At 33.4% G+C, this 16,601-nt stretch overlaps 1 protein-coding gene across 1 annotated transcript in view; it reads left to right on the top strand.

Moving 5' to 3' along the window:
- LOC126979089 (Krueppel-like factor luna) overlaps positions 1-16,601 on the top strand; it is a 103,579-nt gene that overhangs the window by 81,205 nt on the left and 5,773 nt on the right. The window contains exon 2 of the mRNA XM_050828300.1: positions 10,068-10,278. Coding sequence (XP_050684257.1) covers positions 10,068-10,278 — 211 coding nt within the window. The remainder of the gene's footprint in view (positions 1-10,067; positions 10,279-16,601) is intronic.

Here is a 16,601-nt window from a genome sequence, read left to right as displayed (position 1 = left end):
GAGGCACCTCTAGTACCTATTTGTTGTATTTATAACTAGCTGACCCGGCAAACGATGTTTTGCCATATAAAGTATAATTCACGTGATAGTTTTATCAGTAATAAAATATTGCCTATATTATAGCCTGTACATCATTTTGTTCTATTGTCAATAGTTTTTGCAGCGCTTGCAAAAAATAGGTGTTCGATTTTACACCTTGTGTTACAAAATAGCAATTTTATTACGGATCCCTAATTTTGAAAAAAAAGCCTATAGCCTTCCTCGATAAATGGACTACCCAACACTGAAAGAATCATTCAAATCGGACCAGTAGTACCAGAGATTAGCGCGTTCAAACAAACAAACAAACACTGCAGCTTTATATATTAGTATAGATATAAAATCATTCATAACACATACTATCAAAAGGTTAATAATATTCAGGAAAATGTTACAAAACTATTTCATATGCAATTCTAATTTGCTAATATGAACGCCGGTCGTGTTTCTTCTTGGAAAAGCAGCAACGGATATATTTATTATGGCTTAGAAAAACTAGCAGAAAACTAACATGACTTGTTCGAGAACTCATTTATATAGTGAGCTTTATTTTCATGTTGTTGACTTTGTATTATTATACAGGGTGTTTCGTAGTTAAATGTCGTAATAATAAAATAGTTTTGGTTTGTGATTAGGGGAGTCATATAATATAAACTGTGTATATTATATGTTACGAGCTGACCCAGCAAACGTTGTATTGCCATATAAAGTAATAAAATAAAATTCTATAATTAAAATTTTTAGGCTAAAAAAATAGATGATGACCAATTCTCAGTTCACCGACCAATTATATCGTACATAAAATTTATCGTGCTGCAATAATCATTATATTCGATTGCCATATTGCAACTCTATTTAAGTGTCTGTGGATGGATTAGAATAATATTAAAGTCGCGTTACAAAAGTAACTGTTGATCGTAGATGGGTGAAAATTTGAAGTTGTATGTATTTTGCAATGCTGATTCAAGATTAAATAAATTAAAAAAAAGGATAAAAAATGTAAAAAAATATTGGGGTGGACATATCTTAACATTTAGGGGGATGAAAAATAGATCTTGTTCTATTCTCAGACCTACCCAATATGCACACAAAATTTCATGAGAATCGGTCAAGCCGTTTCGGAGGAGTTTAACTACAAACACCGCGACACGAGAATTTTATATACATAATTAGATTAAATTTATATTGACAGTTGACACACTTTTACACAATTTATCTTGTCCTAAACTGGGCATACGATATACATAATACAAATAACAACTATGACTCGGAAACTAACATACATATTCATCACATAAATATTTTCACCGACCAGGACTCGAACCCGGGACCTCCAGTTAAGTGGGCAGAGACGCTAACCACTGGGCTATATGTGTGGTCATATTTTTCATATGACAACACCGCACGTTTCACTAAAAGCTTTTTGCCTCGCACGGCCACTTTGTGGAACCATCTGTTGGCCATTGTATTCCCGAACAGATATGACTCAGGGAGGTCCGTAGTCATATCTGGTCGGGAAGTTTAGTCACCCTTTCTCCCATCTCAAAGCCCGGCCTTCATGATCTCTGTTATTGCCGATGTTTATCTTCAGGTTTTATTTACTTTCGTTTAATTGAGCCTTGCATGTTTCCTCCATCTATTATTTAAAAAAAAAAAGGTTTTTGAAATTGTTAATAATAGTGTGGAAATACAATCATTGCTAACATAATAAAAATCATGCATTTCATACTCATATATAAAAGCCCTTAATAAGTAATATATACTCATAAATGGAGAATCGTTTTTTTTTCCAGTTATACTGCAAAAACTACTGAACCGATCGCAATAATACTTATACTATAAGATGCAGAGTGTTTCGGAGAAGGTTTTAGTTTATACTTATTCGTGATTATGCAAAAACCTATGTTTTTTTGAAATACCTATATATTCGCAATTTAGTCACATAAATAATTCATACAATGAGCGGGGTACTTAATTTATATGGCAAAAAAACAAATATTATACTAGTTTAAGAAAGAAATTTAAACTGTTGCATTAATGTAATGTAAATAATTCTGAGTTTATTTTTGCAACATGCAAAAGCTTATATCGAATTAATAAAGAACAAATTCACTTCTTCTAAATTTATATTAAATGGCTAACCGAATTTGTGTCTAGAACTCATCAGAACTAGGTTAATAACTACAAATTGATGGAATGGAAGTTGCTACGAGTGACTTAAAATTAAACTGCATTTGCGATTGTGCAATTAAATACTATGAACGTAAAACTAATTTGTCAAATAGAACCCTCCCTTAACAACCGAGTTACATAGATATATATAGCATCGTTGTATCGCATTGCATGACTTATGATGTAATAAACATAAGTGAGATAAACTTATTGAAGTATCGAACAAATAATGAAATAGCTAAACTAATCATTTACCCCCTTATTCATAATAGTCTGCTAACTTAAAGCTTTGCTAATTCTCGTTCTGTCTTCTTCTATTGGCCTAAGTCAGAATGAGAAAAAAACACTCCTTAGCGACTATTTTAAGTTAGCGGACCATTATGAATAAGGGGGTTAATAGGTACAGCAAAAGCTACGTATTCCTTATTATTATATTTGTCTTTGTTAAAGTCGTAAAAGTCTTCATCGTCAAGTAGTACACTAATTTATGTATGACGTGTATTTCATTGTACTGTTATTTTTATGAGAAAAACCTGTGAGAATAACTAACAAGACGAGCAAAACATTAACATAATTGTAAGTGATACGGCCTGACGTTTAGTGCACTGCCGCTCAGGATTCTCATAAAACACCCAAAATTCTGAACGGTACTGGTTATATTGAGATAGAAGATGTTAAGTTTAGCCAAGTAATTTCACTCACGACCTACACAAGGCGAAATAAAATGCTTGCACAGAACTGCTTAGTAGCAAAAAGCCGCTACTGGGTTGATATCCATCTAGCCCGCATATTGTACCAAAAGAACCTCAAATATAATAAATCCCGGGGGATGGATTTGTTCAACGTGATTTTTAGAAGATACAGAATAAAGTAGGCTCGTTTTGTCGCGGAGTAAAATAGGTGCGTTTTTTTGCACAGAGCCAACGGCAATGTTATTCTTTTGACAACACATCAACATTGGCACGCAAACATAGTCGTCGGCAACAACTAGTTAATATGCATCGTTAAAAGCCGGATCACGACATCGTATTAGTGGGATCGTTTATTTCTATAATAAAAGCGTATGCGTAAACAATATTCCTGGCCCAATTGAATTCTTAAAAATATATTTTAGTAGTTTTTCTTTTCGAGGAAACGAGAAACTTCGAAAGGCGTTTGTGAAAGTTACTCACGCGCAACGGAAGATGTATGTAGGGTGGCCATGCGCTATGCGCGCGGCTATGTGCCTGGGAATTGCGGTTTTCTATACATCAATAAATACCGGTGGGAATAAGCGACCTCTAGTTACAGTTCTGCACGCACTCACCCAAATCGCACTGGATGAATACTAATGATATTCCTCGTTACAAAACTATATTTTTCTAAATGTTAAGACATTTTATGTTACCTAATAATTATTTGAAATTCGCGTCAAACAACGCGCAGACATCTAAAATACTCATGTTCTTAGGAGAACTAAGAAGAAGTACTAGAGTACTTTAAAGAATTCGTATGGACTATGTTATCTTATGGACTATATACACAAAAAACAAACGAAAAAGGTGTTCCGCGCAGCACACTAACTAAGAATGGCGTGATAAAAGCAATAAGAAAAAGAAGACTGATAGTCTTTGTCACTTCCAAACTTCGTGTAAATGCGTCATCAACGTTGTTTTGTTTTGACATTATCTTTGCATTTAATCATCAGCCGGAAGACGTACATTGCTGGATAAAGGCCTCCCCCAAAGATTTCCACAACGATCGGTCCTGCGCTGCCCTCATCCAACGCATTCCGGCGATCTTGACCAGATCGTCGACAATTTCGAGACTCTAGTTTCCAATTGTGAGGGGAGTAGGTGCGACATGGAAATTTGACATGATCTTCGTCTTGTCCATGTTCATTTTGAAACCTACTCCTTGGGAAGCTGTATTGAGGCCAACGAGCATATGGCTTAAGTCTTCCATGGTCTCTGCACATATTCTCATATCTTTGCATATTCTATATTAAATCTTGAACCTTTTATGTGGCATATTATAACATACGTAAGGGCAAGTCTACACTACTTTAAAGGAAGAGGGTACACTAGAATACATGGAGAGTACGCCGATTTTACCATGGTATCATAAACACAAAGATGTCAATCATAGAAATTTTATTACCACTACAAATCGGTTGCAATTTGGTCATTGTAGAACCCCGGCACAACTAGCAAAAATGAAGATAATACCAGAGTCAGAGAGTAAATGTAAACACTGTACAGATTGCACAGCTGATCTAGAACATATGGTCATGAAATGTCAACAGGTTAGGTTCAAACGTTTGATTTTAGCAACAGACATTAGGTACATGAAAACTACAACATACGGCGCCTTCTTTAAAAGACATTTTGTGTATCTCATCGTTTTATAAGCAATGGTACAAATTCATTGTAAATTCTATAGTAATAATTTCATTGTTAACTTAGTAATAATGTTTTGGCCTATGGAGTTGCATCCCGTGCCATTAAATAAAAAAATTGCATCGTAAATCATCTATGACGTCGGTGCGATGACGTGTAGTGCGAGTCTTGCATCTAGAGGCAGTATTGTATTTTTTGGCTCCTTACTCATTTTTACTTCCATTGGTTCGATGTACAACACGAACCTTTTGCGTTTTGTCAACCCATTACGTTGCGATGCAGGATCCTGTTTCTTCTTTTATCTACACCGATGCTTTAAATCCTTTATTAAAGATTCTAAAACAGTTTGCTTATTGCCAACATTAAAACACCCAATGTCCTAATAACCATTACATCATCCAAACGAGTGTTGTAATGAAATTCAGTACATCATCCAATCCGTTTTCATAATAACACTCCTTTGCTAATAGGACTGGCTTTTTCAATATTAGCAGTAATTGAACTGTTTCAGAATCTTTTATAGAGGATTCCTATTGTGGGTGTAGATAAATTCTTGTATTGAACTGTTGATAATTGGGTATTAAAAAACTCATGTGATACTATTATCAACCCAAATTCGTGTTTTAATACCCCTTATTGCAGTTGCATAAATAACTATAGTTTACGTGATCATTGCGTCTTGTTTAACTCTGTTTGTTTAATACAAAGACCCTCTATAGATTATCGCCATGTAATGGGAACGCTGACATACAATGTTGGATTTAATTCAGTAGCCTGATTGCGATTCGGTTTATTTGTAATTGATCCCAATCGCATTTCCTCTAACAAGGTTCTTCGTAAATAACTTAGTACTTTTTACAGTATTACTCTAGACGAAACACTTCACAAACAGTTAGTTCTACTGCTACCAGTTTATTTTTTCTGTTTTGTGACTACCAAAGTGTACCTACTGTATGTCCTTTGCTCAAATTTCACACAATTAAAGAAAATACTTACCATTTAGGTACAAAATATGAAGCTTTGATTATTGTCCTAGATTAATTATGTATAGTGGTTTCAGTGTCTATAGTTACGCGTGAAAAAATTTATAAATAGTAAATTTTTTTTTACAAAAAACGTACCGACTTCAGAAACACAATTCCAAAACAATAGATATAATATGCACTAAAAAGTATAAAAATAATTGCGTATTCTTAGACAATCTAGTTAATTAATCTAATTCTGGTTACGATTATTGTTATTTTTGGTATAAAAAAAGAAAATAAAAAAGAATGATCAAAATTATTTCATTCAATAAAAAAAAAATTGCAAAAGATTAACCCCCTTATTCATAATAGTCTGCTAACTTAAAGCATTGCTAATTCTCACCCTGTCTTCTTCTATTGACCTAAGTCGGAATGAGAAAAAACACTCCTAAGCGGCTGTTTTGAGTTAGGGGACCATTATGAATAACAAACAACAAAAGGTATACTTGACACAATGTCGATATAAAATTTGTTACCACAATTTTTTCATATTATACACTTTCCTTCTTATTCATACTTAAGAGACAAAGAAAATAACAATTTACTGGACTTACAGTCTGCCGCTCTCTGGCAAACGTATTCTGTTCATTTTAATTTGGACTATAGTAACGAATATACCGTTACTGTTTTGTGTGCCCTATAGTACCTTTATGCTCGGAACCTTGGTTGCGGAGCGATGACCTTTTAGTTAAACGAGGATTTCGTGGTTCTTAATCTGTTCTATCACTACACAGTATAATTCGGATTTTTATTGTTTTGCTGTTTATTTTATTAAGTAATTCGTTCATTAAGTTTTATTTTAATTCAATGAAATAATTAAGTATAAATATTTAAATATCTTTAAAAGAGCAATTATGGTATATAAATATAGTACATTTATTCTGAATCTCGGAAACGGCTCCAACAATTTTAATGAAATTTAATGTACAGGTAGTTTTCGGGTAATAAATCGATCTAGGTTTTAGCTTTGCTTCAATTTTAAAAAATGTAGTTTTATCCGTGTTTTAATGAGAAACTGCTACAAAAATATTAGGTGATCCGGAAAGCAGAAGACCCGGGTTTGAATCCAGATGTCCTATTAGTTTTTTTTTGTTCAAGTTTTGTACCTTCTTAAAAATCCAAGCAAGGCTCGGTCGTCCAGTTAATATATATATATACAGAACGTATTTTGGAATTTATTACCAATTTCGTAATTACTATATACCTTCATTTTTTAATTATTGTTGTTCATATTCAAAGAATCATAATATGTATTAGGCCATGACAGGCACTTTTCAATGTTACACATTAATAAATTATTAGTGATAATGCATGAGTTATATGGGACTCATCAATAGAATAAATAATTATCAACTAATTAGTTTTGTTCATATTGTCCTGTGGAGCATTATTCTATTCTTCCAAGAATTCTTCTCTTCCATGTATTCCTCTAATTTGTAATAATATGCTAAATTACAAAGAATTGTATCTATTTTTGAGTTTGGTTGATTTGATGTTACATTAAAAAATACGAACTTGTAAAACCTAATCTGTTTTGAAAAGAGCAACCTTAGAGTTTCTTGCTTATTCTTCTTTAAGGTAATCTGCATTTCGAATGAGCTGTATGAAAAAAATTTACATATTTCAAGTGTAACATAGTGTACTTATGAAATAAAATATTTTTAATTTGATTTGATGTCAGATAACAAAAAATTGTTTATATGGAATGGTTGATGATATTGGACTTACTTTTAAATAACCTTTTTAAAACCACTGATTTACAGCACGAGAGTTATTTATTGAAGGTCTCACATCCAAAATACTCTTTAACTTTCCTCTTGATACGCGCAGGTTGAAGTCGTAAAATTATGAAATATCGCCCTAAAACATTTAGGGTATGTGTAACTAATTCTAGTAGGCTTCATAAGATACATAATAACTTTAAGGGTAAATGTATATACACTTTTATAATAAAGTCCCAGCCAATGTTCAGGCATTATCTATAAACAAATTTAAATGTTTTATTAAAAAATAAAAAAATGGCTCTGTCGTAAATTTTACTACTCCACAGCTGAATATCTAAGTGATCCGACAGCCTGAGACTAGATTATGATTATTTTATAGCAATAGCAATGACAGTACAATGACATCACATATAATTCTAAAGGAATCAATTTTGAAAAAAGGCTTTTAAGCCTTTTTAAGTTCTATTGGAAGTAACAAAAAAAAAAGTAAAACAGAGACACTGATAATGATATCAATCTTATTTGTAAATATACATTTTAAAACCAGCGAAAACAGCCCGAGACGTTTGTATGAAAAAATTGCTGCTAATATTTCCTCCTAATAAGTCCAGTAGATATTGCACCTTGTCTCAAGTATATTAACGGCCGTTTTCAATAACCAATCTATCCTTAGATTAACTTTACTAGAGGTAGACAAATGTATCCTTTTACGCTTACTAAGATTTCAATAACCTGTCAACATAAAGCATTTTACTATAACTATATTGGACATAACTATTGATGATAAGATCTTGTCATTAAACGGTGACAGCAATGTATCCGTATTTAAGGATACGTTATTGAAAACAGGCATAATTCATAAAGAAACTTAAACATTAATCATATTATTAATTAACATTTCGAATTTATTAACTATCTTCAACCGTATTTTACTTCTGTACAATAATATGGAAAGTTCTATTTGTGACTAGCCTCTAACGCTTCTAGCGAAGTAAAACAAGAACAGTTTATTGCATGCGAGCTCACGCAAGCGGCGTTTCCTCGCCATGATAATGTATCGCCTAGGGTAAACAAAACTTCGCCTCACGAAAGCATTGGGGCATATTACTTGTATGTGAGAAATAATATATATTTGAGATGGTATAAGTAATAAACGACCGCAATATCAACTTTAAGTTAATAAAATAATTAGATAAATTATTTGTTTCTATTTTCTACTAAACGAAACGCCGCTGTTATATATAACGTTATCAGGTTATTTATACAAAAATGTGTCAACAAATTAATGTCTATCAGTTCATGTTGCTTTTATTCTTATACTATTAAATCATCGCAATTAGTTGCAATACCTTCACAGCAAATCTTTGAATGGGTCTAAGAATTTATAATCTCTTATAAATTGAGGTGGTGATTTGATCCCCAAAATGGTTCTGCGAGAAGGTTTTTCAAATAAGTTCAGGGGGGATCTATGTATAAACCTGGTGTTTATTTAAATCATATTATTGTGATTATATATAACTAGAAATGTAAATATTAAGCTATTGCAAAGCGTCAATGCGAATTATTTTGCGTTCTTACTATAATCGTATCCTTTACCGTCAAGCGACTTAATTTTACATAATAAATATAATTCTAACTTTTCTTTATGTAATACTTTATTATTGTTTTAACTTCAGTCTTATCTTGGTGACTAAGTCTACATTTAACCAAGGTCTTTGATAAGTACTTATTTACTTAGCGATTGATTTGTAGAAATGTTGTCTTAGATCTTAGTAATGTATAATATGCGAATGTGTATGTATGTAAACTGCTATGACAATATCTCTATATTTAATGTATTTTTTTTTTTGTACAATTTATATTTTTACTATTTATACATAGCTAGCCTAAACCTATAGATATATTTGTTTTTGTTGGTAGTACATCATAAAAATTATATCTCCTATAAAAACATAAATTATGGACTGTTTTTATTTAAAAAATCTTGATATTAACATGAAAATTACAACAATATAAACGAAGGTATCAAATGTTTACTTACACGTCAAATTATCTAACAATAATTGCGCGTGCGCTGGTGCAACTGTTGTTGCGATTTTTATAGTTTCGTATAATCTGACCGCTGAAATTGAAGCGAATACAAGTTTTAAATATAGCTTGCGAATTTTGGTACACATTACATAAAAAAATCATAAAACAAGATGACATTTTATTAAATTTATTACTACATATTTTCTGTTTAATTTTGTACAAAACTCTGTGATAACGGCGCTGGTATACTCAAACGGCCTTACTAATAAAATTGGTATAAAGTTATAACTAAGCATAAACCAAGAATATGTAAAATGTTAACAAATAGAAATTTTACTTACGAATGGTTTGTTCGGACTTATAACGTTTCCCGCGTTTATTTGCAAGGCAGCTTGTCATTCGGAAAACTTCAGAATTATCATTGTATTGACAGTGTTGTCAACGATATTGTAAACATTTTGCACTTCCTTTGTTTATCATCAGTTATAACTTTATACCAAGTTTATTTGTAACACTGCAAGTGTACAACATTAATTAACTATAATAGCGTAACTAAGAGACGCTAGTTTACTAAGTTTATAGTTTTAAATTAGGCTTAAACTAAATTTTATAGTAACGAGAAAGTACAATACCTACAAGACGTATATGCATTTCCACATATGATTTAAATATTTTATCTCTAAACTCCTATTTTTCAGACATGTTACGAAATGGACCGATTGCTTCGCGAGGAGCCGCGCCTCAAGTGTTATGATCCAATCCCCGAGGATGATTGGATGCTTGGTCTACGTGCATCCCCCCCTTCTCCCTACACTTCGCCAATCTCACCCCTGTCGCCCATATCACCTGCGCTGGTCACCAATGCAATTGTTAAGAGCGAACCGCCAAGCGATTCAGACGAGCCTAAAGGTAATCATTGCTTTAAAATTTTTTAAATAACATAATTTCCTGATATTAAATTAGATAAATATACATTCTGAACAATATATTTTGTTTTTAAAGTGATAACCCTCACTTCTAGGATTAATACACAAATAAAATTTTATGAACGATGCGGGATTCGAACCCACGACCTCCGGCGTTCCGTGCCGGTGCTCTAACCAACTGAGCTAACCGTTCGAGTTCCGCCTCGTTATAAAATTCTTTTTGCTTTGTTCAACTCTCAACTTGTGGCTTCATCTACAGGATCTACTCTACAGTTGAAATACATTGTGACTTAAAGTGCCATAGATCATGAGATAGAGTTAATGGGATGCAGATTACTTGGGCTCAGGTGTACTAATACTTACTCATATTTTTAATGCTGCATCCAATATATTATGTACAAAGTTAAAAAGCGTTTTAAATATCAAATATTTCATAAAAAGTTATAAACGCTACATAATATATAAATTTGATGCATCAACCTTTAGAGCTTGAATATAATATACTTATATAATAGTCATCAATTGTTTTTAACCGATTCTCTACGAATACTGTTTGGTGCGAGTCAATACATGTATGATATAATATATAGTGCAAAATCTACCGATAAATATCGTTAGATATATCTAATAATGTTCAGAATCCTTGGTAACTAACATAAGGGGGGCATGCCATTATTTGGTTATGGCTGATATGAAAATATACATTATTCGATCCTTAGATAATTTATACGTCTAGATAGAGTCTGTTGCTGTTAGACAACCGATAAAAAGAAAAACAGACCAGGAATATAGGTTTAGTGTGCGTGACAAGCTAAGTCTTACACTTGCGATTTGCATTGACACTTTGTGTTAGTGTGTGTTGCACAATATAGAGGTTAGCTCTAAACTCGATTTTTTTCAACGTTTTTACAGCTGTCATAGTCTATCGAGACGAATAAATGATCTTATATTCGATCACACAAATTGTTAATGGACTCAGTTCGAACATGAGTATTTCTAGTTGATACGTTAGTCTGAACTGCTAAAAAAATCGACGTTTCAAAAGCGCTTGATTATTATATTCAAAATGAAAAGAGGAAATTTTTAACATAGAACCTTATAAATTTTTCGTAGACCACTTATCTATCTTATTTTCTATATTATACTCGTATAAAAGAGATTTCCACCTATGTATTGACTATTCGCGATATCTCCGGAACCATAAGGCGTAGAGACTTGAAATGAAAGGAATATTCCTACCAAGGAATATTCCTTTCACCGAGTAGAGGTCAGAAAGAATTTTAAAATTCCACCACTTTTCTTATAATGAACAGAACAACGATTTTCTGGTCAGCTGGTTTCTTATAAGCTTCATTTGAATATCAGATCTAAACCAACACATTTGTTTTGACTAAATATTATAAATTTTACTCACTCTATGTCAGGCCTACTCTTTGCACTTCTAAAAATACATTGTAACATGACGTTATTCAATGTTTACTCATTTTATTGACACTACCAACTCCGAAGAAATGATAAGGTGATTAGAGTATACGTAAGTTTTCACTCATCATTTTACTTATATACTATTTATCTCCATTTAGCACATGTTAATATCACCATGCGGATTTGCTCATAATAAATCAATAAATTATAGAATATATAACAATAGAAAAAATACGATAGGCCGTCGGGTTACCCATTCTTTGCATAGCGGTAGGTGACGCAATTATTTGTGTATAATATATATATTATATATTTGTGTAATTATATAATTAGATTTTCGTTTACAAATTCATGTGATTTATTTGTTGGCATAGCAACCCGATTCATCTCATTTGTTACTTTTTTTTATGTAAGAGGTAGACAAACGAGCGTACGGGTCGTCTAATGCTAAGTGATCACTGTGAACGAACGCCACACATCCAGGTGATGGGGATTATATGGGATGATGGGGCAGGATTCAGGTAAAACAATTCTTCGGAACACTGATAGATGCGTGAATGCATTACTCCTTAAAACACGAGCTATCCCCAAGTGAAAGTCCCGTAAAAATAGGCATTGCCATTTTGGGAATGAACAAGACAAATCATATTAAAAAATAAAATATAAACCGTGGTATATATACAGAATGGACCAAAAGTCCGTTTATAATTGGAATGATGATTAAAAAAAACTAATTACAGTAGATCAAAATTGTTTATTGTTTTCGATAGTAAACAAAAGGGGAATTTATTTCTTAAAAATCACATCATCCATATGCAATCCTTCATTATTCTGGCATTGCTGCAATCTAGAGCGGAAATTTTCGTTAACAGCTGTACATGTTTCTGTTGAGATGTTTTGGATTTCTGTGCGAATACGATCCTTTAATTCGTCAAGAGTTACTGGGTTGGTTGGCTGGAATGCAGGGGTTTTTGATCACCATGACTTAGTGTCACTCCAATAACGACAATTTTGTCTATTAACATGCCCATTTAGGTGGAAGTGTGCCTTGTTGAGAATAAAATGTTTGTAAAACTGGTGAATCGCTCTACCATTTCGTTCGCAAACTGCAACCTAGTAGCATGGTCCTGAGGCCTTAATTCCTGCACCATTTGGATTTTATAGGAATGTAGACTTAAATCTTTCTTGAGAATGCGGTTTAATACATCATTATCTTGGCACGTTAAGGACAGCAGACCGCTTTCGATAGTCCAGGTTGGTCACGAACAGACGATTTTACTCGCTCCACGTTTTCGGGGTCCCTCGACGATCTAGGCCGGCCAGATCGAGGTAAATCCATTGTTGAACCCGTCTTCTCAAACTTGAGCACCCATTTTTTAATTAACACACCTGATGTACCTTGATTTTTGTGTCGTATCTTGTAATGATTGCAAAACTTTCGTTGAGCTAAGGTCGCGGAATCGTTGTTTCGATAGTACTCGCGTACACAAAATGCACGTTGACTACCGCTAAACGACGCCATGGTACTAAATTCCTATTGGCCGCTCTTGCAACGCGTAACCCCTCCACCCCCCTCCGCCGCCGCTGCTACACGCGGCAACCGATTCAAATGTAAACGGTCTTTTGGTCCACCCTGTATTATGGAGTATTAATTATTTTTTTAAATTCAACGATATGTTTACTAAAAGTAGGTGAAGCTGAACTTAAGAAGAAGGAATATATTGGCACGGTTGTCGATATTGAGTACAAGTAATGCGTATGATTTCTGACTGTATCTTTCGGATGGAGTGTTATACAGCGGACCATCATCACTCAGTTTCTTTCAATACCATAAAATATATCAAATTATTAAACATCTTAAACAATTGAAATCGTTCGAAGTTAAAAATAAACATTAATCAATTTCAATAATTAAGAGATTGTCGGAAAATCATAATATTATTGTTTATAATACATTCGGGAATCGGGTCGGTCCTTCAGATCACTGAGCAATACACTTTTAATATTGCGAAAGCTTTTGTGTTGTTGATATGCTTTTTAATTATTTTTAATCATGAAGGATATTTTTGCCATATCGGTTTGCAGAGATTGTATAAATATTTTGTAAAACGTTAAAGGTTTGCCCAAATCATGTAACAAAGAAATAAAAAAGTATGTTTGCGGTCGTGGAACGATGATTCTCACGTCATCGTTTCAACTCCGAATGTCATTTGATGTGGATATATTTGGTTTTCTTTTTTATTTACTATCGTAACTTAAGAATCACTCTTCTCTCACTCTGTAAGCATATATTTTATTTGTTTCACTTCTATTACTTTAACAAAGTTAATATTTGACAGAACGAATAAAAATGGTAAATGATATTATAGAAAACTGTATAAGAAAGAATCAAAATTAGAGGACTTTCACAAATTCCTAGCAAACATAATCCGAGCAAAGCTTTTCTCTCTGCCCGTGGCTACCCTATTTCGTATGACAGTTACAACAAGAAGATTATCATCACCAGCCGGGTGACGTCCACTGCTTGTCAAAGGCCTCCCGCAAAAATTTCCACGAAGGGCCGCCTTCGCTGCATTTATCTTGACCAGATCGTCGGTCCATCTTGTGGGGGGCCTACCAACACTGCGTCTTCCGCTACGTAGTCGCCATTCGAGGACTTTACTGCCCCAACGGCCATCTGTCCGTCTTAGTAAGTAGATTATGCAAAGGAATAATTTCTCCAAACGTTGTCCAACTACGTTTTCACAACGAACATAGTCATCGCTAGAGCGTGCGTCCGAGTACATGTAGAGGGCACAATAGATCTACAGAATTAAGTGCTCATTTCCCAAAAAAAAAAAATATATATATATATATATATATACAAAATAATCTGAACTACGCAAGAAAGTGATTTGATTGGATCCTTGCAGTGGTTAATTCCAACTTCATTCTAAAGATTCTTACCACTGGGCAAATGAGAATTGACATCTTATGTTTCAATGTGACGAGCGCAGTAGTGCCGCTCAGAATTTTTCAGGGTCTTTCAAGAATTCTGAGCGGCACTGCATTATTATGGGCGAGGCGTTTCAATTATTATCAGCTTAACGTCCTGCCCGTCTCTTCACTTATTTTATAAAAAAAGGATACGATTTTTTATTGTACTTCATAAATATCATATCTTTGACCGTACCTTCGGAAACGCTTAGCGGCGCTTTTCAATAACGTATCTTTAGTTACGGACACATTGCTGTCACCGTTTAATGACAAGATCTTATCTATCCGTAGTTATGCCCAATATAGTTATAGTCCAATGCTTTATGTCGATAGGTTATTGAAATGTAAGTAAGCGTAAAAGGATGGATTTGTTTAACTCTAGTAAGTTAAACTAAGGATAGATAGGTTATTGAAAACGGCCGTAGATCATTTAAACGTCTAGATAGACTGTAAGGGCTGTGAAAACGTCGAAAAAATTGAGGTTGACTGTTACCTCTATTTTGAGCAATGCACGCACACTAACACAAAGTGACATACAAATCGCGAGTGTAACACGTAGCTTGTCACGCACACTAAAGGAAAAAGCCTGGCCTATTTTTGTCGGTTGTTTAGCCACAAGAGGCTCTATCTAGAAGTATAAATTATCTAAGCGTAAAGCAGGTACATATTATTTTGAATATAAATATAGATGTAAACTTGTCCATGATTTGATGATCACGACATATTGTCTGTAGATATAAAGGGATTAAGCCAAGCATAGAATTAATAATATTGAAAATAAGTAAAATTAGTTTTATTAATCGTTGTTGACATAATATGCAATAAAAATAAAAATTAGTCTAAATATTTTTTTCTTTTAAATTAACAAAAATGAATTAATTTTATTAATTTAATGTATTGTCATTGGTCCTCAATAAATCTACGAAGTTTGAACGAAATCTGGCCGTTTAAAGTGGGTCAAAATCGCGCCCAAATGAGTCGGTTACAAACAAAGATACATACAGGTGAAGCTATTAAAAAGCGTAAACAAACGATTGCCTCAATATGCCAATACACACCGCTATAATATTTGCCACGGAGATTTGTTAAATTATGATCGGAGGCTAATTTTGATAATTAAGTTAACACAGAGCATAGTCCGCTAAGTTCTGATGAAGTTTGGAGATCATCGTTAAAAGAATCCGTAGATTATCTCGGCAACTATCAAACTTGTTTGCTCCCACAATATCGTGTGTATTTATGGAATTTAAAAAGGAGGTTGCCTTATCGCAGGTAAACCAGCATTTGTTCGGAACGAACCAATGTCGGCCGTACGTTTTAACTACGTTTCTGTTTTTTCAACTATTTCTGGATTTCTTTCACATACCTCCAGTAATCATTAAAAACGTGACTCAATTTTTTTCGTAGTAGTAATAAATTTAACGTTAAATTAATTTATGAACGATGCGCGTCTCGAATCCGCGACCTCTCGCTTTTCGTGCGAGCGCTCTTCCACTGAGCCAACCGTTTGAGTAACGTATCGTGGTTAAATCTTGGTATGTCTTGTTCAACTATCAGGTTGTGGCTTCATCTACAGTATCTACTTAACAGTTGATAACCTGCCCAATACCGAATTTGCATGAGGAACTATTTAATCCAGAATAAATCCCAGAAGCGAGGGTTATCACTTTAAAAAATAACAAATGTATACTTATACATATATACTTTCAATTAGTGCATTTTAAGTTTTAATTATATAAATCAATCTTTTATTAAACGTATTTTTTAGCTTCACTTGTGTGTATGTTTGTTTGTAACCGACTCATTTGGGCGCGATTTTGACCCACTTTCAACGGCCAGATTTCATTCAAACTTCTTAGATTTATCGAGGAGCGATGACCATACATTAATTTGATAAAATTATTT

This window comes from Leptidea sinapis, chromosome Z (assembly GCF_905404315.1).
Source record: "Leptidea sinapis chromosome Z, ilLepSina1.1, whole genome shotgun sequence".
Taxonomy (NCBI): Eukaryota; Metazoa; Arthropoda; class Insecta; order Lepidoptera; family Pieridae; genus Leptidea; species Leptidea sinapis.
This window is presented reverse-complemented; position numbering and strand designations above follow the sequence as displayed.